Here is a 24,862-nt window from a genome sequence, read left to right as displayed (position 1 = left end):
CCTCCCTGATGTGGAAACTCTTGGTACTGATGCAGATTGGCACCTTGTCTTTAGTTTATGGCCTTAGAAAGCTGTCTGTGGCACTGGGAGAATTTGTCCATAGTCACAGAGCTAGTATGTGTTAGAGGCAAAACTTGAACCCAGAATGTTCCGATTCCATGGCCAGCCCTCTAGTCATTAAATCATGCTGCTGTGTTGTGTTATCCAGTAGTTACTATGTCCTATAAGTTTTATCTGTCCAAATAAACCAAAAGATTCACTATCATGGGGATCATGCCTTATATTTCTGGTGTAACCTACCTTATCCGTAATTTAGAGAGAGCTAAGAACATAGTAGGTACTCAACAAATGCTTCTGGGTCGATCGATTGCATCTCCAATGCAGAGCAAAGTCCCCTTGTTGTCCAGCATTTATTTCCTTTCTCACCTCACATTTATGTTCATTATCTTGAACATCTCAACATATTATCCAGTTTCTTGGTGTATTTCCAGTGCTCACTGATTCATCAGAAAATTACCAAGGCATTTGCAAACAGAAAACAAAACAAAACAAAAAAGTTTATTTTCCCCCAATATGTTTTTATCTATTAAACAATTGCTTGCACATTGTTGCAAAGCAACCTAAAACATGATGTGACATTTCTGACAAGGAAGAGAGACATTAAGTTTTAACAGTAAATGCAAACATCAGACTTTCTCATTGTAAGTTACAGCAACAGTGTTCTCCCTCAGAATTCAAGGACCTTCTTAACTTTACACAATGTATCATAAACACCAGTCCTTTCCACATGGGAAACAACTTCTAGGTGCCCTAGAGGAGTGTCGGGGTCCCTGAAAATGCTTTGAAAATAGCAAGAACAAGAGACACTATATCAGCAATATCAACAATATTGTGTGATCTGAGAGGAGTCTTTAACAAATGGGGAGTTATCCACCCTGGCAAGGTGGCTGATTTGTTTATATACTATTATATTTAAATATTGGATTGGAAAAGAAGCAACATAATTTTAAAAAAAGATTCTTGTAGTTGAAGAGGCAGTGTGGCACAAAAGATAGAGAGCTGGCTTTGGCATCAGAAAACCTTTATTCAAGACTTGCCTGTGCCATATACTGGCTGTGTGAGCCTGGGCAAGTCACTTAATCTCTTAATGCCACAGGCAACTTGTTTAAGCATGAAAGTTGCAAGGGTCAGCTAGTGGCACAGTGAATAGAGCTCTGGCCTTGGAGTCAGGAGGACCTGAGTTCAAATCCAGCCTCAGACACTTAACACTTAACTAGCTGTGTGATCCTAGGCAAGTCACTCAACCCCGATCACCTCACCAAAAAGCAAACAAAAACAAAAACAAAAACAAAAAAACCATGGAAGTTGCAGAGTAGATGATGATCCTAGAGGAAATTTGCTCATTTGAATTCCTTATACATATGAAATTGCAGGTGTGATGCTCTGCCACTCCTCTCCCCAATAGTGGAGACAATTTTAGTTGATGCATGATTCCACAATGTATATTGAGTGTGTGTGTGTGCACGTGTGTGTGTGTAAATAGCTGAAGGGTTTTTAACCTTGAGTCCACAAACTTGCTTTGTAAAACATTTTTGATAACTATATTTTAATATAATTGACTTCCTTTGTAATCCTATGTATTTTATTTTATTCACTTAAAAATATTATTCTGAAAAGGGGCCCATAGGTTTCACTGAGCTGCCAAAAGGATCCATAACACCAAAAAAAGAGCAAAACCTCTGATATAGGCTTTAAAGTTAGCTTTTTGAAAGAGGGTTTTATTAAGGGGACACAAGAGTTCCAAGAAAGAATTTTTTACCATGAATATAGGTAGTTACACTTTTCATTAAGAAGATGCTTGCTTTAAAGGAAGATAATTCAAGTATTACAAAAATACTGATTTTTAAAAAAAAAAAAAAGTCACAAGGGTGAGGAGAAAAAACCATACAGAGGCATATTTTTACTTCACACTATTTCCTTCTCCCTCAACCTCCATCCCACTGTACATAACTTGCAATTTATCCAAAAATGGTTCATTTATTTCCTGATATTCTTATCCTTGCCTCTACCTCTAGGATTTTTTTTTTTAACTTCTAATGGGAAGAACAGCAGCACCATCTAGTTCTGGCCACCATGGTTGGGGTGTAGTTTTTCTTAGGGGAACAATTTGATGGGAAGGCTAAATATGATCACTATTGACATTTCTGAAGCTGAGAGTTATTCCGACTCAAAGTCTCTGTGCAGACTTCAGTTTGGCAGGAGACTCCAAAACAAGCCAATAAATAAAAAGGGCTTTGCTTTAAATATTTTGTATAGTAAGGGTTCTTCTCATGTCATTGTTTATTTCAGGAAAGCCTCCCCCCCTCCTTTTTGAAAGAATTCTAAAACTCGGGCTAAAATATATTTTATGCAAGTGTGGAATGTTATAGAAACAAAAGTCTTGCAAGAAAGTGTTGAAAGAGAATGAGAGAGAGAAAGAGAGAGAGAGAGAGACAGATAGACAGAGACAGAGAGAGAGAGACAGACAGACAGAGAGACAGACAGAGGACATAAATTTGTAGTCTAAGAAGCCAAATGCTGGCTCCTTCCTTTAGCCTTAGACTCTTTTTCCAAATGCTCTATCAAGTCAGCAGATCTGAAAACCTGTTTTGAAAAGCCTCTCTGATTTTGTAGCTAAAGTGGTTTTAAGGAGAGAGGATATCTTTTTTTTTTATCACATCTGTTTGGGGGTTGGCATTGCCAATTATCTTCTATTTCTCAATGTTTTTAACTGGTTCTCCAGAATAGATAGTCTTGGGCTCTTGGAGAAAACAACAACACCAGTAAAAGAGAGACAGTTGTGCTCTTTGGAAATCTCACAGTTTTCTTCTGCCTGTGCTCATTACTGCCTGCCTCCTCACCCTGCCATTTGTGGTCCTTTGGTCCCTAAACATTATTGTCAGCCTGTAGCATTTCAAAGAGCTATTAAGCCTAGGAAACCCTCCATTGTTCTCCCTTGACAATGCTTCTCTAAATCTTGTAAGAGAATATAAGCAATAGCTGACAACTTCTGCAGCAGATCTACTCCACTGTAGCATGTGCCAAATGCCAACCTCTGTGTGTGTGTGTGTGTGTGTGTGTATGTGTGTGAGAGAGAGAGTTTAGGAGTCTGTGATAAGAAGAAGGGGTGATTTTTTGTTAATTCTCACAATTTGACTCTGGGACAAAACTAAAAATAAACAGTTAAAAAAAGTCACAAAAATATTAAGAGTACACCAGGAAGTTTTAGAAAGTCCGAGAGGTCACTCCCAACTCCTTTGTGTAGTGTGGAAATGGAAGGTCTGTAGGAAATGTTTGATCACTTGCAACTAGTAGAAAACACGTATTTTCACTCTGGGCTGTTAACTGAAGTGAGGGTAGTGGTGCTTTAATATAATGCCTAGGGAAAAGATCTATTCATCTTTGCCTTTCTCTTGGATTCTGAGTGAATTTGGAGTGATACCTGAGCTTAAATACCTGGAGGAATAGAAAAACATTTAAGGATGTCCACAAAGCCTGAGCTGGGTTTGCCAGCAAAAAAATACTCCCCAAAGTTAATAATTAGGAGTGGAAAAGTAATCCTATCAATATATTTGAATTTACTTAAATGAGTAGCTCTCATCATCATATTCCAACTCATCTTCATCATCATCATCCAGGAGACCATACTTAAATTTCCGATAGACTGTGCCATCTTGACCCATGTAGACAATGTCATCATCTTCATCTTCATCATAGTCCCGGTCTCTGTATTCAATAACTTGGTCCTCTTGGAAGTTGGTGCTCTCTCGAAAGCTGCTTTTATAGGAAGAGGAAGACTTTTTTTGGTATGAGAGTTTCTCATATCCAGCCTTGTGAGCTTTTTGGGATTTGGCCCGGGACCTCTTCCAAACATAGATTGTGACCCCAAAGAGGAGGATCAGCATGATGGAGGAAGTGATGAGCAGACCAGTCTTCTTCGACTTCTCAGTCTTGGGAATAATCATACCATCTCGAAAGCTGCACTCCTCTAGAAGATGATAGAATCAAAAGAAAGCAAGAAAGGAAGAAAGGGGGAGAGAATAAGTTTTGGAAGTTAGCTGTTTGGAAATTGTATTCCAAATGCTAGAATCACTAAATGTTACTCTAGTTCCCATGGAGGAAGCACCTCTGGATGCCTAAAGAATTAAATTTTATATATCTGGACAAGGATTTCCAGGACAAAGGGGGCCACAAGGATCCTCCTGATACCCCATATCATTTGGGGTCAACTCCAAATGACTTCCAAATGGTCCCCCGTATCCGTCTCCCAAATTCTCCTTCCCCCGTGGGAAATATTGGAAAAGTCTATTCATGTTCCTAACTCTTGCTTTCTTGGCCTATAAAGCCATCCACAATGTAGTCTTCTTTCATATTCTGTTCAAGTAAGAAAGACTTAAATCATGACTCAGGGTGGGGATAAGAGTTATATTTTAAAATTTTGTTTCTGCTGTCCTCATAATTTTCAGAAATGAAGGGCTAGTCAGTCAACAAAGGTTTATTTCCTTATTCCTCATTCTTAGATGCATGTAAACTACCACACGTAACTAAGGGAAGAATAGGAGATAACAAAAGACAAATCTTTGTTTTTCTATAACCTAGGAGGTGGTAATTTGGAGTCAGTTGCCAGGTGATTTGTGGGGACCTCATCTTTATTCCTAAAATGGGGATAGTCATCTAAGTGAAGTGGACTGATACGTGATAGAGAAAAGAACTATTCTCTGGGAAGGAGAGGGGGAGGGATACTTGGAGAAATTATGATGATTTTTAAAAAAAGACATCAAAACAAGCTCATTTATAATTTTAATAATGCTGCTAAATATCTAAGGTGGTTTCTGGCTGTTAGGTCATTCAGTTGATATAATGAGTTTGAAGTAACCTAATATACCTGAAGCTATGTGGTACAGTATATAGAGCCTGGACTTGTCAGGAAGATCTGAGTTCAAATTTGACCTCAGCCACTTAATTGTGTGCCCCTGGACAAGTTTAACCCCTATCTGCCTCAGTTTCCTCATCTGTAAAATGGGGATACTGATAACATTTACATCCCAGGGTTATTGTAAGGATCAAATAAGATAATATTTGTAAAGCACTTAGTATAGTGCCTGACACATTTGTTGTTCGGTTGTGTGTGACTCCTTGTGACCCCATGGACCCTAATGTCCATGGGAGTTTCTTGTCAAAGATGCTGGAGTGGTTTTATATTTCCTTCTCCAGTGAATTAAAGCAAACCAAGGTTAAGCAACATGCCCAGGGTCACACAGCTGGTATGTCTGAGACTAGATTTGAACTCAGGTCTTCTTTACTCTAGGCCCAGTGCTTTTTCCACTGAGCCACCTAGCTACCTCCTAGGCAAATAGAGGTTAAGTGACTTGTGTAAGTGGCTAAGGTTGGATTTGAACTTAGGTCTTCCTAACTCCATGCCCAGTGCTCTCTTCACTAAGCCAACTAGCTGATCCAGCTAGATGTGCCTAACACATAGTAGGTACTTAATAAAATTTAAATTAGAAGTATTTTTTCACATCAACTGTTTTTTAGCCAAACCTCGTCAGCCCTTTCTCCTCTTAGTGCAGCTGCTAAGATCTGACTATTTTAAGAAAGATTGTAGGTTTGCAAAGAGCATTACACATTCAACTCATTTGGTTTTTGAAGGTCTAGCTTTTTCAGGCCAGGACTTAAATCTCAGCCTTGAAAATACAAAACTGCTAGGACACAGCCACCTCCCATTGTCTTCTTAAAATAATAATCATCATATTTTTCAGCAGCAGTAACTTTGTATTGACTGTCAGTCATTATCTACTGTTAGTTTCTGTGACGCCAAGAAGGCATCTGGTCGTTATTTTTCATCACTCTTAAAGCCTCAGGGATTTGGGCTTCCCAAGTGCTTTAATGATTTTTTTTTAAGTCCCTTGTTAGTCAATTTCTCTTAGGGGACCACCCTAACCTTAGGAATGAAATGAGGTTGCCACAAATTGCCTTGAAATTCATCCCAAAGTACACTGTATCAAGGTTGAGTGTCTTGGTAAAGTAGTACTAGTGGTTAATAGAAATTCGGTAGGATCCCATAGAGTAGCCCCACAAAGCTTGCTGAAGTTCTGCATGATGCTAGTAATAAAAATCGAGCTCTTATCTGGCAAGTATTCACTGACATATGGCAATCAAAGGCCTTAGTTCCTGGTTCCTCAGGGGCATTATAAGGGCAATTATTCTTAATGGACACACCAAAGATATAAGGGCAGTCAGGTCTCCAGGTAGATTTATGTGCTTGAGTAGCTGAGGAAACCATCTGTCATTAGCAGTGGGGTTAGGGAAGTTGGCAGGAAATTGGAGAAGTGAAAAGAGAATAAGAAATGATTAGTGTTTGCAACTGCATATGGGCGCTGTTGACAAGACTGATAGCAGTTACTGCATCCCATTCAATTCAACAAATTTTTATTAAGCCCTCTCAATGAGTAAGGTTTTACGCTAAGATACAAAACAAATATAAAACAAAACAAAACAAAGTACATTCCAAGCAAATACAAAACAAAACCATTCCAAACCCTCTTAGAGATTAGCTTGTTCTTTGGGGGTGGGGGTGGGGCAGGAATTCAAGATGCAGTCAGAAGCAAATGCAAGAGATTGAGATAGGAAAAGGGACAAGACTGGGATTTCACTGCGATAGGAGGAAACTCCCTTTGTTGATGTAGGTCAGCACCTCCTCAGCCTGGTACACTGAAAGGATTAGAGACTTCATAAATAAAAAGAAAGTATAAATGTAATTTTGAGTGAGAGAGAGTACTGATAATTGAGGGAGCCAGGAACCTCTCCTCGCTTCCCAAGGTATCCCAGGGAGGGAATGCATTCCAGACACTGGGGCAGCCTGTGCAAAGATGTGGACATAAGAGACAGACTGTTTGGTATATGAAAGGATAATTAATATAAGCCTCACCTTAAATTGTCCTTATGTTCCAATGGCACAAATTTAACAAGTATTTTGGGTGTACAATAGCCTCTTGGTGTGAGGAAGGGGCTAGAAAAGGTGGCTTAAAAATTGTCTGCTTACCCAACCCTGGCCCGATTACGGAGGCAGGTGGGATGGCACCCCGCGGTCAAAACACAAAAAAATGTACAAAAACATCTGCAAAGACTATTCCACTCACCGTCGGTAAACCAGAAGCCCAAGTAGGGTGATGGTTGGCAGGGATACATTTGCTACAGTCTGTTGGTAGGAGAAATGCCACTTGAGGCCTTCCTGAACATTTAGTTGATAGGGGCATAGTCAAAGATTAAAGACAGGTTCTGGTAGATTGGTTGTGGGTTTGGGGGCTTTTAAAGTATATACAAGCATCTATCACAAACAAACCACAAATGGATCTGTGATTTCAAGAGTGGAAGGAATTCACAGTGTTGAAATTTCCTGTGCAGATAAAGATCTGCAGTTTTCCTGTAATCTATGGTCTGAGTTGCTTGAGGGTACTGAGAAGTTAGGTGACTTGCCCAGGGTCACACAGCTAGTATGTGTCAGTCACTCAACACAAGACTTTCTGACTTCAAGGTTAGACTTTTCTCCCTGGGCTCCTCTTGACGTCATCCATTGACATCATTAATTAGTTCCATTAAAAACATGACCAGGGAAAACAACTCAATTTATTACATAGGAACAACACCACAGGCAATCAGTAAAGGATTTCACAGTAGGTTTGTGGCATTTTGGAGTTTGGTTTTTATATTAATTGTGTTATTAAGAAACTATATGGGTCAGGGCAATGTAGGCCATACCATATATGAGGAATGGCGGTGGCTTGGGGAGGAAGGGGTAAGTACTGAGGGGCAAGGTTTCTTCCTATGTAGCCCTATGTCAACAATGGCAGTTAGGTAACACAGTAGATAGAGCCCTGGCTATGGAGTCAGGAAGACCTGAGTTTAAATCCTCCTCAGACATTCACTGGCTGTATGACCCTTGGCAAGTCACTTAATCCTGTTTGCCTCAGTTTCCTCCTCTGCAAAATGAGCTGGAGAAGGAAATAGCAAACCACTCCAGTGTCTTTGCCGAAAAAACTCCAGAAAGAGTCGTGAAGAGTCAGACATGAGCGAAAATGATTAAATAACAACATCCCAACACTAAGACTATGTTGACATCACCCCCTGAAGAGAACAAAGGGACAAAAAAAGAAACATCAAATGAAGTCTTTAGTCAAGGAAATCATTACCATCTCTTCCCTGTCCATCCCTCCTCCTTATCCCGACCAGTGGACTTTTCTATAACTACCCATATTGTGTGCTTTCTTATACTCACCTGTGGTCTCTTGGCAGTCACAGCAATCCTGAACATCTGTAAAATTTGAGCTGCAGCAGGGGATGCAGCGACCATCCTCTTCATACAGCATCATATTAGCTGGGCACATGGTGCAGTTTTGAGGGCCTGGGCCCTTGCACTCAATACAGCTCTCATGGCATTTATCACATTCAAAATTTTCTCCCTGAAAATAACCACCAAGAAATTCAATTTTTTTTTAAATGCATGGGGCCAGGGGTGGGGAGTGAGGAGGAATTCACTGAAGGGCCCTTAATGGAGGACTTAGGCTTGTTAATTCATAAAACCATGTAAGGTTGGAGCTGGGAAGGGACCTGGATGATTAAATAATACGATTCTTCATGTTCAAAGTTAACCAAAGAGGTTAACTGACTTGTCTGAGGTCGCATAGGGTGCCAGATGGTGAATGGTAGAGCCTGAATCCCCTGGTAATTCAGTAATTCTATCACAGCTCATCACAAAATCTAAAGAGCAGTATTGGGCTCTGTTATCACAACTACAAAGTCAAGGCATCTGAGCTATAGGGACAAGGAGGTAGCAATGTATACAATAGGCCAGAAAATGACATCAATCAGCTTCTCTCTCATTCACTCTATGGTTGCTTCCAATTCAATTTTGTTTCAATTTTACTAGTCTCTGTTTTCTTCAAGCAGCAGATAAAAGCTAGGAGAACCAGAAATTTTGGCTATGTTTTCGTTAATCTGATGTTTCAGAGCTATCTTTCATGGAAAGAAATGGAGAGGGAGACCCAATGAACTCTGTGGCAGATCAGGGGATTATCCGTTATTCCTAACTGGCTTTTTTCATGCGTTTCTGTGTCTTTCTTTATTGTGTGTGCTCCTAGAGAAGTCAGGCCATGCTGAGAGCTGTTCGTATACCCAGAGACAGACACTGAAGGTTTGGGGTATTTATAAATTTGTGTCACAAGGTCTCCAATGGTTGCAGTATTGTCCTTGACAACATTTCCCAAGCCTTTCCCTGTCTGTTAGGAATGTCTTGATCAGAGATTATGGGACCTGTTCAGTCAGAGGGCAAGGGACCCTGACAATGTTACCATCACAACCCACTCTTCCTGTTCCAATGCAACATTTCCTTGACTTTCTTCTGAGACAGGACAGTGAAATGAAGAGAGAGAAAGCCTTGGAGTCGGGAAGAGTTGGGTTTAAGTCCTTCCTCTGACACAGGGATAGAGAACCTGCAGCCTGGAGGCCACATGTGACCCTCTAGGTCCTCAAGTGCAGCCCTTTGACTGAATCCAAACTTCACAGAACAGATCCCCTTAATAAAAGGATTTGTTCTGTAAAACTTGGACTCAGTCAAAAGGCTGTACTCGAGGACCTAGAAGGCCACATGTGGCCTCCAGGGTCACAGGTTCCCCAACCCTGCTCTGGCACATACTGTCCATGTGATCTTGTGCAAGTTACTTAAACTCTCATTGCCCCAGACAAGGTCCTGATCTGCATGGGTAAAGGGAGTTTCCTTTCTGAAAGTTGCCTAAAGTAATGAAATCACAGCACAGTTCAAAATACTATGGCATAGGACTTAGCAAGGTCTCTCTTTCTCTTTTTGGAGGCAATCAGTATTAAGTGACTTGCCCAGGGTCACACAGCTAGTAAGAGTCTGAGGCCAAATTTAAACTCATGTCCTCCTGACTCTATGACTGGTGCTCCATCCATTGTGCCACCTAGCTGCCCCTGCAGGGTCTCTTGCATCTTACTACCAAAAGTATGGAAAAAGCCAAACAATTCAGAATATGAAATACCTCGCCTACTCTGTATTCTCCTGTAAGACAATCTGAGCTGCAGATTCCTCCTAAGAGATGGTAGCTCCACATGCAAGATAAGCAGTTCAAGGGTCCCTTTCCTAAAAGAAAAGAAAAAAAAAAAGACTTGCTTGTCAATATATCCATTCATGTCTTTGGTTATAAAAATATCTATCAGACTTTGAGAATCATAGAGTATAGAGCAGGGCAGGACCTCTGAGATCTTCTTGTCCAACTCCTTTATTTCATAGAAGAAGAAACAGAACCAGAGAGGTTAAGTGTCCAAGGTTACACAGGTTTTCTGACTCCAAATCCAGTAATCTTTGAGGTACTGTGTCAAGTTAAATTGAGTATAATGGAGAAGCAGAATGAAGGTATGTGCCGATCATGCTGTGCACTCTCCTCCTATAAGGAGCAGGCTGCCAGAGTCATACTACTTACCAGTCTTCGGAGCCTACCCAGATAAACACACAGAGACGAGCCCATCAAGAGGTGCCAACACCCGAGCTTTATTCAGAGGCCATCACAGCAAGGCCAAGCAGGAAGGCCATAGCAAGAGAGCAGGAGCAAAGAGAGAGCGAGCTCTGACCACGACCTTTCCTTAAGTACCTACTTAGCCCCTCCTCCTCAGCCCACCTACTAGTCAATGATTGTAGGATCAGATACTGGAAGGGGATGTCTGAGTTTAGCGCACCAAGGGAGAGGAAGTGACGCAGGAGGCTAAGACCCGATACAGGAAGGAGGCGTCTGGGATTAGTGCATAGACAAAGAGAGAACACGTGACCTAGGAAGTCAGGAAGGACACAGGAAGGAGGCGTCTGGGGTTGACGTTGCATTTAGGGAGGGGACTAAGCAAAGGGAACTCGTCCTCTGCTGTCCCACTCCCACGTGGCACAGCCCCCTGCCTCAGGAGCACGTGCTCTGGCTACTTCCTTGTATTCTGTTCCTTCCCCAGCTATCACAGCTCCAATAGCACTGCCCACTGCCTCAGGAGCGTGAGCTCTGGTTACTTCTCAGTATCCAGTCCATCCCAGTTCACCACAACTCCTCCCAGCACAGCCCCTGCCTCGGGAGCATGAGCTCCGGTTACTTCCTAATACCCAGTTCCTACCCCATCTTGCCACAACCGCTACTTGGCAGTAGCCAACATCAGACAGTCCCTCACAAAGGTATAGAACATAAGGTCTGTGTCTACATCACCCAAAGTAAAATAAAAAAATAAAGTAGAAATAAAGGCGATCCATATAGACCACCAAAATGGGAAATTCAGGCTTTGGGGGCCCAAAATTATTAGACTATAGTTAAAGGGAAATTTTTTAAATAAATAAGTGTGTGTGTGTGTGTGTGTGTGTGTGTATATGTGTGTGTATATGTAATGGAAATAAGGACACACCTTCCCCTCCCCCCCAACCCTGGCATCTATTTGATATTGAGCCTGATGTTAGGAGAGGAGATGTTATAATGAAACCAAATGGCAGTATTAGAAGCAAGTAGCCTTTACTCACCTAACTAACACGCTTCTTATTTTCCTACAAATGGTTGTGGATTTGGAGTTCTCATTTACTGTCCTTACCCCACCACAGCAATGAAGACCAATGTCCTCCCCTCCTCCCCAATTTAGAACACATGGAAAGTCATTTACCTAAAGAATTCCTAGTTAGTAATCAATAAACTACAAAAGTAGATCAGTCCAAATCACAAAAAGAATTTAAAATTAAAATTTAAAAAAAGAATTCTTTTTTTTTTTTCCAAACTGTACCTTCTTTTACATACATGTAGAAAGTTGTTATCTGGAGATTATCATATTGGGTGACAGTACATATGAGTTCTAGTCTTAGCTCTGTCATTAATTCCTTCCTTCACTTTGGACAAATTGCTTAATTTCTCTGGGCCTTAGTTTTCTCTTACTGAAAATGAAGGCACTGGACTATTCATCTCAGGCCCCTTTTGGATTTCTCATTCTTTGGCTCTCTTATTAAGACTGTAACAATTTAAAAAAAGACGCCTGAATATTGACACAGAAGACCTGAGTTCAGAGGTTTCCTTTACCGCTACCTGTGTAATGTTGGGCAAATCTTAATCTCTGGGCCTCAGTTTCTTACTCTGTAAAACAAAGAGTTTTGATTAGATGATTTCTAAAGGTCCTTTCCTGTTCTAGGTCTGTGAATCTATGATAATGCATGAAGGTGCCTTTTTTTTTTTTTTGAATAGGCAGCTTTTTTTGGTTACAGAATTCATGGCTACTCATTCATTTAAGTACATACAATGTTAGGGAGAGACATAGATCTAAATCAGTGGAGAGATTACCCATATAGATCAAATCATGGATCTTTGATCTATCAAAGGACTGAAATAAGTATGCAGAGTTATTGTTCCCTGGGTGTGTCTACTCTGCCCTCCTGAAACAGAACACCCCACCTCTTCCTTTGATGTGGGAAATCACTGCCAGAAATGCTGGGGGAGTATATTCTTGACATCTTGCATTTAGAATTTGAAACGCCTTTTCTCATAGTCACAGTGCAATCAAGCATGGTCTGATGCAGGTAAAATAGTACTCTTAGTCTTATCATGTGTTAAATAGACTTTTGTAGACTCGCCTGGGAACCTAACCATAGCTTACAGCATTATCTCTGTGCTGTGTTTCAAATGGCCAACTTGCCAAAAGGTTTTTGGGTACAGTCCATTCATGCTCAGCCTGGAGAAGAGAAGAATTAAGGAGCAGTGCCTGCTATTTGAAAAGTATTTCAAGGGTAATTACATGGAAGAGGGATTAGATCTGTTCTATTTGGCTCCATTAAGTGAAACTAGGAGCAGTGAGCGGAAAAATCTAGACTTGATGTCAGGAAATCCTTCCTGTCCATTAGAGCTTTTCAAAAATGGGACAAGTGGGTTCCTTCTCATAGGAAGTATTTAAGCAAAGGCTCGAAGATCAAAACTTGCCGTGTATATTATGGGGGGAATTAATTTGATATGAGTTGGGGTAGATGAGCTCTGAGGTCCCTCTATCACATTCAAAATTCTGTGATAAATTTGGGGCTGCACTGGTCCCATCAGATTGTCCTGTGGTCTAAATTCAAATTTTATTCTGAATGATTGTTTCTTCCAAAATTCAGCAATATCATTGTAGTATCTGGACTTAGAAATGATCCATCACTTTGATTCTTTTTCTTTTCACCTTCATTCTGAAGACTGCTTAAACTTCTTTTTTTTTTTTTTTTTTTTGGAGACTTAGTCTCCCTATCTCATCTAAGCTGGAAGTAGATAGCCACTCATGGACTCTATCTCACTGCTAATTGGCAGGGAAGCTTTGGCCTGTTCTGTTTCCCACCTGGGCTGAAAGGTTCCCTCATCCTTAGGCAGCCTGGTGGCCCTCTGATTCTGTGGGCTCAACATACTATTGCCAAACTTAGTGAGGACATCTATTTTTTATTTTTAGGCAATCGGGGTTAAGTGACTTGCCCAGGGTCACACAGCTAGTAAGTGTCAAGTGTTTGGTCTGAGGCCGGATTTGAACTCAGGTCCTCCTGACTTCAGGGCCGGTGCTCTATCCACCGTGCCACCTAGCTGCCCCAGGAATGATCTTTAATCAATGTTTGTTAAACTGAACTATTATCCTCAAAAATGGGACCATTTTTGCCTTTCTTCGTATCTTCAGCCCTTAGCACAGTGCATGTTACAACCTGCTGACAACCTCTTTATTTCATTTATTACATTACATTTGGGAAAGTTGATGCATAGAAGAGCTAAATGACAGCTGAAGTCACATAGCTAAGAATTAAAGGGACATGGCACTTACCTTGAAGTTCATCAGTGGCAGTGCCTTAATTGGAACCCAGGTTTTCTAATGGCCAGCTAAGCACATGTTTCACTAGTACATTGCCTAGCACATAGTAAGCATTTAATAAATGCCTTTATCTATCTATCTATCTATCTATCTATCTATCTATCTATCTATCTATCTATCTATCTATCTATCTATCTAGATCATGCTGTGTTTCATTCCAGCAGAACGTAAACTCCTTGATGGCAGAGATGGTTTTATTTTTGTCTTGGTGTGCCCAGTCCCTAGCACAATGCCAGGCACATAATAGCTGCTTTGAAGAAAACTGCTGAATTGAAAGATAGAGACAATAACCTCCCTGCCAGTTCTGAGGAGAATGCATTTTCTTTTCTTTTTTATCTAATTCTTTTTTGGTGAGGCAATTGGGGTTAAGTGACTTGCCCCGGGTCACACAGTAAGTATCAAGTGTCTGAGGTCATATTTGAACTCAGGGCCTCCTCACTCCAGGGCCGGTGCTTTATCCACTGGGCCACCTAGCTGCCCCGAGAATGCCTTTTCTTAAGACACTGATTCACAAATCACTGTTTCTAGGTTGCCACTAAGTAACAGTCCAATTGCCCTAACCCTTTCTTCCCAGAAAGTGATATGTTCTCTTTGGGAAGAACATAGGTATAAGCCTATGAATGCAAATGTGAATTTCATCGCCAGATGTGGCTCTTTTCACTTGCATTTGATGTTTGAGGAAGTGTCAGCTCTGACACCTCCCCAAGTCTGACACAAGGCCTGGATTCCTTTACAGATTCAGGTGAACTCAGGTTAGAGTGTACTATACTTGGCTGAGCTTTTTTTTTTTTTTTTCAACACAGGCATGGTGGTCAGAAGAAGTGATACGAGGACACTCTCAAGGTCTCACGTAAGAACTTTGGAATTGATTGTGTAACATGGGAGACACCGGCACAGGACCGCCCAGCATGGCATGCCCTCATCAGAGAAGGTGCTGTGCTCTATGAGCAAAGCAGAATTGAAGTAGCTCAAAAGAAATGTGAGATGCACAATTTAGAAAATCTACCGCAAATGTTCACATGGACTAATTGTGCCTGATCTATGACAGAGCATTCTGAGCTTGTATTGGTCCGATCAGCCACAATCAGACACACTGTAGCTTGACTCTGGCATAGTGATGTCATTTTGATCCTCTTCAAGAATGAAGGACAACAACCCACCACTTGGCTAAACTATGTGGGATGAAAACATCAGTCCACTCTAATGCTGACTGGCTGACAACCTCTTTATTACATGATGCAATCAATGCTGATTTCTTCCTATGTTCTCCTCTCCCCATAACGCTGCCCTTTCAAGACAGTCCCGTGCTCTGTGCTTAGAGCAGCTCCAAGGTGAGTTTGAAGAAAGATGAAAAATGAATTCTCCAAGGGCAGCCTTTTCAAAGACTTCCTGTTCCATTTCATTTTAAAGTTTCAGGTATCTAATAAGGCCTTGGGATTAGCGGAGAGGGATTTGGATGTAATTTCAGATGATCAAGATCTAAGACTCTTGCCAGATCTGATTTAATGCTGGAAACACACACTCACATCACAAAATCCTAAGAAATTAGAAGATAGTTACAAGCCAGGTGATTTGCTGCCTGCAAATGCTTAGTAGGAACAGGTGAAGGACGTGACAAGGGTGAGAAGCTATTGCTATACCTGTTTGGTGGTGGTGGTTGTCCTTTGTTCTCGAAGAGGACCAAAATGACATCACTATGTTAGAGTCAAAGTACAATGCATCCTACTGTGGCTTATTAAATCAACTCAAGCTTGGAATGCTCTACCACAGGTCATGCACAAATAGTCCATATGAACATTTGGAGTGGCTTCTCTAAATTTGCTCATCTAGCACCTGCTTATTTAATGCTAACTATCTTTTTTTGCAGGGAAACAAGGGATAGTTGACTACATTAGCCTTAAATTAGTAAATTGATCAGGTCTTGGTGGGATTCCAGGTATGTATGTATGTTTGTTGTTTTGTGTTATTCATTTCTTTATCAAGTCAATGCAAGCCAACCATTATTTAATAAGCTCTCATTATGTAACAGGCACTGTGGTAAAAAAAAAAAAAAAAGAAGACAAAAATGGTCCCGGCCCTCAAAAACCTCTCATTATGAGGAAGATAACATGTAAACCACTATTTACATACAAGATACCGACAAAGTAAATTGGAGGTAATCTCAGAAGGAAGGCTTGCCTCCTGGAGTAGATTAGAATCTTGTTGAGAGCAGACTGTGCATGTTTAGTACCCACTGGAGTATCTGGAACAGAGAACCCAGTAAGTGTTCGATTGTGATTTGTTGCTTATGAGAATCAACTACTATGTAGAAGGTATTGTGCTGGATGCTAAAAGGGATAGAGAAGTTGTTTAAGATGTAATGTTTGTCCTCGAAGAGTTCTAACTAACGGGGGAGACGAAATTAATACATGTGAAACAGCTGGACAATGAGTAACAGCTAAATTTCATTATGTTAACTAACTTCTTTTTTTTTAGGCAATTGGGGTTAAGCGACTTGCCCAAGGTCACATAGCTTGTAAGTGTCGAGTGTGTGGTCTGAGGCTAGATTTGAACTCAAGTTTTCCTGACTTCAGGGCCACTGCTCTAACCACTGCACCACCTAGCTGCCCCTGTTAACTAGCTTAATAGATGTTCAGAAGAGGGAGGGAGGGAAGGATAAATGTGGAAGGAAAATTAATGATAATAATTAATAAATAAAAGAATAATTGAAGAAGATTCCCTGGAAGTAGAGGGACGCGAGAGTCTCGAAAGATTGGCAGAATTTGAAAAGCCAAGGAGGGAAGAGGATATTCTAAGGTGAGAGAATAAGTGAGTACAAAAATTTAGCAGCAGGAAATTAGATACTAAATGGGAGATTTAAAGTACTATTTAAATGTAAAATATTACTATTGTTAATAATGCTAATTCCCATTTATATGGTGCTTTAAGTTTTACAAAGCACTTATCCTGATGTGAACCATTGAGGTTGGTAGCCTAAGTATTATTTTTTTTCATTATAGTAGACAATTTATCTTACAAATCATTATACATTTGCCCCCCAAAGAATACGTAAGTACAAATAAATGCAAAAAATCCTCATGAACACTTTAATGAACTACATACATTTTATACAAAATGGAATTCCTCATTCAGAGCCCAAAAATGTAGGGAGACCCTAAAAATGTTGGCCTAAGTATTATTATGATGATTTTACAGATACAGAAACTGAGACTCAGAGTTCAAGTGACTTGCCAATGGTCACACACCTAGCAAGTATCAGAAGCAGGATTTGAACCCAGGTCTCCTAAATCCAAGTCCAGAATTTTTCATAGTGAATTTAAGGGACAGTGAGGTGATGATGCTCCCCCAACTAGTAAATATCTCAGAAGCCAGAATCAAAAAGACCTGACCCCAAGTCTAGCACATTTTTCACTAGACCATACCTCCTGTCACGATGAGAGTAATGAGAAATGAGGGTGGGTGGGCTTGATGGTGAAGGGCCTACAAAAGCTGGCAGCTCACAGAAACATTGCTAGAACGTCAGAATTGGAAGGTACCTCAGAGATGATCCAGTCCAGCACCCTCACTTTATGGATAAAGAAATCCTCCTGAAGAGGGGCTGTGACTTGGCTAAGTCACATGATCAGTTAGTAGAGGAGTGGGAACTAGAACCCAGGTCTTCTGATTCAGTCAGAAGTTCTTTCCACTATTTAGTCACCCTATCACTACGATTCAGTAAACTCTGATAGCTCCCTGTTACCACCAGTATCAAGAATAAAATCTTCTGTTTGGCTTTCAAAGCCCTTCATCACCTGGGCTCCCTCCTACTCTTCCAGTCTTCTTATACCTTAAATATGTACTCTGAGACGCAGTGACACTGGTCACTTTGCTGTCCCTCATCTGGGCACATGACATTCCACCTCCCAGCCAGTTTTTGCTGGCTGTCCTCCATGCCTGGAATGCTCTCCCTCCTTATCTCTACCTCCAGGCTCCTCTGGCTTCCTTCAAGTCTCAGCTAAAGTCCCACTTTCTGCAAGAGCCTTTCCTAATCCCCCTTAATGTGAGTGCCTTCCCTCGGTTGATTATCACCAATTCACCAATATTTATCTTGTTTGTATCTGAGACGTGGGAAAGATCTTAGCTTAAAAAGGCCAAGGTCTCCCACTGCATCCCGGGCCATCTCTAGTCATCCTGATCGATATCATGACACTGGACCCAGATGACTCTGGAGGAGAAAATGAGGCTGGTGACTTTGCACAGCCTTCCCTTACTTAAATCCAACTCACTTGCAAGCCATGACATCACCTTCCTAATGTCATGGTCCTCTTCAAGAACAAAGGACAAACAACAATCTTCTTTGTATATAGTTTGCTTGTTGTCTCCCCCATTAGACTGAGAGCTCCTTAAAAGGAGGGATTGCCTTTTGCCTTTTTATCTCCAGCATTTAGCTGAGTACCTGGTACATAGTAGGTGCTTAATAAAAGCTAGTTGACTGGCTAGCTACAGAAGTTTGGATTTGATACAGGGCGTGACAAGAAGTCTGGCTAACAACTTGCATGGCCATATGATAAATTCCACTGTGAGACCATCTTGCTCACCTTTGCACTCATTACAGGTCGGATGACATCTCTCACAGGTATGTGTCCTGTTTTCTATGTAGTAGTGTTCAGGGCAGATGCGATGACATTCTCCTTTAGAGTGAATCAGGAAGAAATACTTGTTACAAGACAAACAGTTTGTGGAGCGAGGGCCCCAGCACTCTCTGCAGTCCTCGTTGCATTTTTCACATAGTCCACTGGAATTATCTGCATAATATCTGAAATGAAGGCAAAAACGACTTTCAAAGAAACTCCATGGCTAAATGGAATATTCATTTTTTTCCTCTTTGTCACAACTTAATCAATTCTATTTTCATATCTTTTTTTGTTGCTGTTTTCCCAGTGGTAGGGAGTAGTTCAATTTTCACCTAAAAGACTGCATTTTCCCATTTCCTGATTAAGAAGTTTTCCCTCTTGTGAACGTTTTGGTAGCTAGTCCTTTCAGTTTCATTTCTTTCATTCTCCTGACAGAACTTAATCCGACCAACAGATTCTCCATTTCAAACTCTGGCCTTGAGCCACAGTAGAAGTGAAAAAGGAAATGGAGAAAATTGTGAATGGGCGGCTGAGTTATTTTTCTAATTATTACACAATCAAATCCTCTCCAAATGGGTGAGGACGTTATAGAGGATGAGGGTTTCAACATTAACAGATGGGTTTTGATGAAACAGCAACAAAAATGTATTTTTAAGACTCTCACAAACAACTGCAAATTTAGTTTAATGCTAACCCACCATCTGAACTTGGAAACAATTGTATTTTTTGATGGGGTACCAATGTAATTTTTTAGGTAACATGAGAGGAGGGGGATTATTAGCTAGAAGAGGCCTCAAGAGATCATCTAGTTTTTCTCTCAGTCTTGAGGGCACAGGCGTAACTAATAATGTTGGCATGTAGAGCACAAAGCCCAGTCTTGGACAAACAACATGAAAAAAGTCTCCAGCTGGATCGATCAGCACAAAATGGGCAAATACCCCTCAAGTCAACTTTAATTAATTATATGAAATTAATATGACAATTAAGTTAATTCAGCTGAGTGGGAGGGGAGATTAGTTATCTAGTGGCTTCTAGCTTGTGAAGCAGGGTACATATTATATTTTTACAATCTTGAATTCCAGTGCCCCAGATAAAGTCCTAGTTGTTCTTTCTTAGTTCTGGCAGGAATATGCACTTAAACTATTTTGGAAAGAGGAGGGTTCATGCCAGATTTCAAATATGACAAAAATACCAGCTCAGACCAATTTTCAGTTTAGCGTTCCCTTCTTAATAGTCAAGATGAAAGGGAATATTCTTACAACCCAAGTCTGTGTCTAGGTATTTCTCAATTTATTACATAGATATATTGCACAAGCTGCCCCACTCAGACCCTACTAATACCACTTAGGCAATAACATTAAGCTCCTAGAGGACTTAGACAAGGGGAATCATCTTTTCATTCTGCATAGGTGGTTGAGGGCCCTCTTAAGTCAGTCAATCAAGGCAAGTCAATTATCAAATATGTTTGAAAAGTACAGTGATTAAAAAGAATGGCCAAATACATGGTAAGAATGATGAAAGAAAGGGCCACACAAGGATTATAACTCCCCACCCCAAATTACTTGTTATTTATTTTGTATGTATTTTGTATGAGAGGCAAAAATGGTGTAGTGGACCTGCTTTCAATATGGCGTAGAGGACCTGCCTCTGACATATACTGGTTGTATGAGCCTGGGCAAGTCACTTAACCTTACCAGGGGTGGAGAACCTGCAGCCTCGAGGCCACATGTGGCCCTCCAGGTCCTCATGTGCGGCCCTTTGACTGAATCCAAACTTCATAGAACAAATATTGGATTCAGTCAAAGGGCCACACTTGAGGACCTAGAGGGCCACATGTGGCCTCGAGGCTGCAGGTTCCCCACCCCATGAGTCTAGGCAATTCTAAGAGATTAAGTTACAGCGAAGGTGCCAGCCTGTATTAGAGGTAGAGGGAGTTTCCTTACTGATAGTCCCCTATAGCAATGAAATCATGAGATCATGAGATCACGAGTCCAGTTCCAGTCCCTATCCTTCTATTTCATATACACTTATATGTACATGTTGCCCACTCCTACTATGTTTTGTTCCAACACCTCCACCCCCCAGCCCCCACCCCTACCAAGGATATTTCACCTCTGTCTTAGTAACACCAGCATTTAGCACAATGCCTGGCACATAATTACAGTTGGCATTTATATAGGGATTCAAGATTTGTAAAGTATGTACAAATATGATCTCATTTAATCCTCACAACAACTGTGGGAGGTAGGTGCTAGCATTACACTCTTCTTCCCCCTCCCTATTTACAGTTGAGGAAACTGAGGCAGACAGAGGTTAAGTGACTTGCCTAGGGTCTAACAATTTATTAAATGTCTGAGACTAGATTTGACCTCCAGTCTTCCTGGCTCTAGGTTCCCTGTTCTATCACTTAGCTACACAGAATAGATGTTTAATAAATACTTGTTGATTGCTTCATTGATTAAGGGACTTAATCTCTTTGTTCAGTAAAACTTTCTTTTAAATTTGTCTCCAACTCTTCAACACAATTCCATGAACATTTATCAAACCCTTCCTATGTGTAAGATGAGAGTTGTGGCATAATAGATAGAAAGCTGGCCTTAGAGCTAGGAAAACCTGAGGGCAAATTCTTCCTCTGATCCTGTGTGACCCTGGGTAAGTCACTTAGCCTCTTAGTAGTCTAGGTAACTAAGGCTACAAGTTGCAGAGAAGATGCCAACCTGCATTGGTAGAGGGAATTTCCTCCTCCAGAACTTCTCTATGGCAGTGAAATCTCAGGTACAGTTCCTAACCTGATACTACATGGAAAACACTGTGTTATGTATTGGGGCAGCTAAGTGGCACAGCGGATAAAGTGCAGGGCCTGGAGTCGTCTTCCTGAGTTCAAATCTGGCCTCAGATACTTATTATCTGTGTGAGCCTAGGCAAGTCATTTAAACCTGTTTGCCTCAGTTTCGTCATCTATAAAATGATCTGGAGAAGGAAATGGCAAACCCCTCCAAGTATCTCTGCCAAGAAGAACCCAGTTGGGGTCATGAAGAGTTGGACAACTAAAAATGAATGAACAACAACACGTACTGAGTAGGGTAGCCCCTGTCCTCTAGGAGCACAAAATATAGGGTGTTGGGTGGGTGGTTGATATGACATTACATAGATAAGTATGATACAAGGTAAAATGTGATAAGGTAGGAGATCTGAAGTATTCGAGTAAAAAATGAGAAGGAAGGTAAGTGCCATTGAGGAAGGCTTCATGGACAAGATGTCAACTGAACTGGGTTGTGAAGGGTAGAAAAGATTCCAGTGGTTGCATATGGTGAGGGAATGTGTTCCAGGAATTGTTGTTCAGCTGATCAGTCGTATCTGACTTTTTGCAACCCCTTTTGGGGTTCTTGGCAAAGATACTGGAATAGTTTGCCATTTTCTTCTCCCATAGATTAAGGCAAATAGAGATTGAGCGACTTGTACAGGGTCACGCAGCTGGTAAGTATCTGAGACCAGATTTGAACTCAGGCATTCCTGACACCAGGCCCAGCCCTCTACCCAATGAGCCATCTAACTGCCTCATTCAAGGGATAAGGATGGCCTTTGTGATGACACATAGGTGGTAGAAGGCAAGATGAGATGGGGGAAATAACTAGTGGTCTCATTTGGCTGGGACGCAGAGTGTGTTAAGGGGAGTACAATCAAATAAAAGAAAGTTGGAGCCCAATTATGGATGGCCTTGAATATCAGGCTCAAGAGTTTGTAGAGCATTCTTAGAATCAGTGGTATAGTGGATAGAACTCTGGACCTGAAATCAGGAAGACCTGAATTCAAATCTGGTCTTGAGTGGTTGTGGTTTGTCCTTCATTCTCGAAGAGGACCATGACATCAGGGAGATGATGACATGACTTGCAATTAAAAATTGGATTTGAGTGAGGGAGGGCTGTGCAAAGTCACCAGCCTCACTTTTTCCTCCAGAGTCATTTGGTTCCAGTGGTCAGATATGGATCAGGATGACTGGAGATGGCCCAGCAATCTGGTCTTAGAAACTTACTAGCCGTGTGATCCTGGGAAAGTCATTTTATCTCTACCTCAGTTTCCTTAACTGTAAAATGGGGATAATAACACTTACCTCCTACCATTGTTGTAAGGATCAAATTATATAATATTTGTAAAGTGCTTAGCACAATACCTGCCACATAGTAGGAACTTAATAAATGCCTGTTTCCTTCCTTCTGGATAGACTTGAATGCTAAAGAGAAACAGTGTGGCATACAGGATGAAGAGGTGGCCTCAGAATCATGAAAACCTGTGTTCAAGATCCATTTCTGACTGTTTGACCTTGGATATAAGTGATCAATGAATTAATTAATTAATGTATCTCAAGTAATTAAATTTCCCTCTCTGGGAAATTCTCTTAAGACTATAGTTACAGAGAAGGTGTTGACCCATATTGGTAGAGGGGGTTCCTTATACTCATGAAATCCCAGGTCTAGCCCCGATCCCCTGGAATTCTAGGTTTAAAAGTTTAAAAGGCATTCTTTGCATCAAATAAATCTGAAGAGGAAGGCTGGAGCCAGATAGCCTGAATGCCAAGCTTGAGTTTGTAAGACAATCTTACCCTTCCTCACATGCTAGCAGACATTTGTTTTCTAGCCTGAACCAGCCTGGGTGGCAGGATTGACATTGGGTGCTATGCTTCCCTTCACACGTCTCACAAGAACTATGGCAAGGAGAACATCGGTGATTTTCTATATCAGTATAGTAGCCATCAGGACACTTTTCTACACAAGTGGTATCTGAAAAGGGGGAAAAATAAGAGTTAGCAGCATTCTCAGCATTCACTGGTATCTACAAAGTGCCTACTATGTACACAACCCTTTGAGTCTACTCTCCTCCAAGATAAACATGGGAGACATGTTTCCTATTGCCCACATATTTTTACGCATGAAACAATTAGAGAACAAGTTTATAGTAAACAATGAAATTGTTTGATACTGATAGTAATTCAGAATTTAGGGATGGAAGAGGTCAACGTAGGGAATAGTGGATGAAAAGCTTGGTGCAACAAGTTGAGTTTGTGGTTGTCCTTGAAGGATGGCTAGAATTTGAGGGGAAAGATTAGCAAATTTCCAAGATGGGAGAATTTCATGAGCAAAAAAGTTCTGAAGGTAAAAAAAGAACATGTGTATGGCCAAACTTGGTAACATTTTCCAAGACGTAGTGGATAGATCGCTGGATTTGGATTCAAAGTCAACTAATAGCTGTGAGCAAATCACTTGACCTTTCTGGGTCTTGGTTTCCTCATCTGTAAAATGAGGGGATTGGGTTGGATGACCTCTATGGTCCCTTCTTGCATTTTTTTTCTCCCTTGGCCAAACATCCTGACATGGAAAACACTGTCTTCTTCTGTGTTCCCCCTCCTCCTCTCACAGCACCCAATAGGCAATGGGAAAAAAATAGAATTTGAGCAGAATCTTTCAACCCTTGACAGATTCTGCTGTGTGATTTCCTTTGCCTACATGAAGTCAGGAACATTTCTATTTCATAGTTTCACATATGATGGAATGTGGTGTGGGAGTATATAAAGGTTTTCTTCTCTTTCTGGTTTTTACGAGTTTAATTATATAATTGTGGACACTAGATTTCTCTCCAGGCTTTATCCATAGGCTGGAAGTAAGACTCTACTTGAGTAATCATAAATGTGATCTACAATTCAAATATTAATTTGAAGCAGGGACAACATTGGTCTCCACGGCATTGTAAAATGATTGGTTTACACACTACCAGGTGAGTTTGATATTGTGATCACTGCTAATCCTGGTACCTTCTAAACCCAACTTTCCGTATTTGGAAATAGAACGAACCCAATGTTATACTTTCTGAATACTGATTATGGTCTATTTTTCAGCCAGGACATTCAGTGAATTGTGATTATGACATAGTGAGCACTTCTTAAGTGCTTTTTGATTGAAATAGTGGCAAATACTAATTACTGAGACAAAGAAATGACCTCAATATTTGTCAGACCAGAGCACCATATACCAACTCTAGGAAATGACTGAGTTTCAGCCATGGATGCATTAAAGGATTGGTGGAACAATCCTGACTGAGCACTGTCTCTATGTAGACCTTCCTTTCTTCCTTCTTTCATTCCTTCCTCCTTTCTTGTTTCCTTCCTTCCCTCTTCCCTCCCTCCCTCTTTCCCTTTCTTCCTTTCTTCCTTTCTTCCTTCCTTCCTTCCTTCCTTCCTTCTTTCCTTCCTTCCTTCCTTCCTTCTTTCCTTTCCTTCCTTCCTTCCTTCCTTCCTTCCTTCCTTCCTTCCTTCCTTC

At 40.9% G+C, this 24,862-nt stretch overlaps 1 protein-coding gene across 1 annotated transcript in view; it reads right to left on the bottom strand.

The window, feature by feature from the left end:
• Positions 1–1,308: 1,308 nt before the first annotated feature.
• The window catches only part of PCSK5 (proprotein convertase subtilisin/kexin type 5), a 608,686-nt gene continuing 585,132 nt past the window's right edge, over positions 1,309–24,862 (bottom strand). The window contains 5 exon segments of the mRNA XM_027875021.1: positions 1,309–4,027; positions 8,315–8,498; positions 10,095–10,195; positions 18,516–18,733; positions 23,152–23,329. Of these exon segments, the coding sequence (XP_027730822.1) occupies positions 3,618–4,027; positions 8,315–8,498; positions 10,095–10,195; positions 18,516–18,733; positions 23,152–23,329 (1,091 nt within the window). The 3' untranslated portion in view covers positions 1,309–3,617.

This window comes from Vombatus ursinus, unplaced genomic scaffold (genome assembly GCF_900497805.2).
Source record: "Vombatus ursinus unplaced genomic scaffold, bare-nosed wombat genome assembly UNPS02014807.1, whole genome shotgun sequence".
Taxonomy (NCBI): domain Eukaryota; kingdom Metazoa; phylum Chordata; class Mammalia; order Diprotodontia; family Vombatidae; genus Vombatus; species Vombatus ursinus.
Note: the sequence above shows the minus strand (reverse complement) of the source record. Positions and strands in the feature narration are given on the sequence as shown.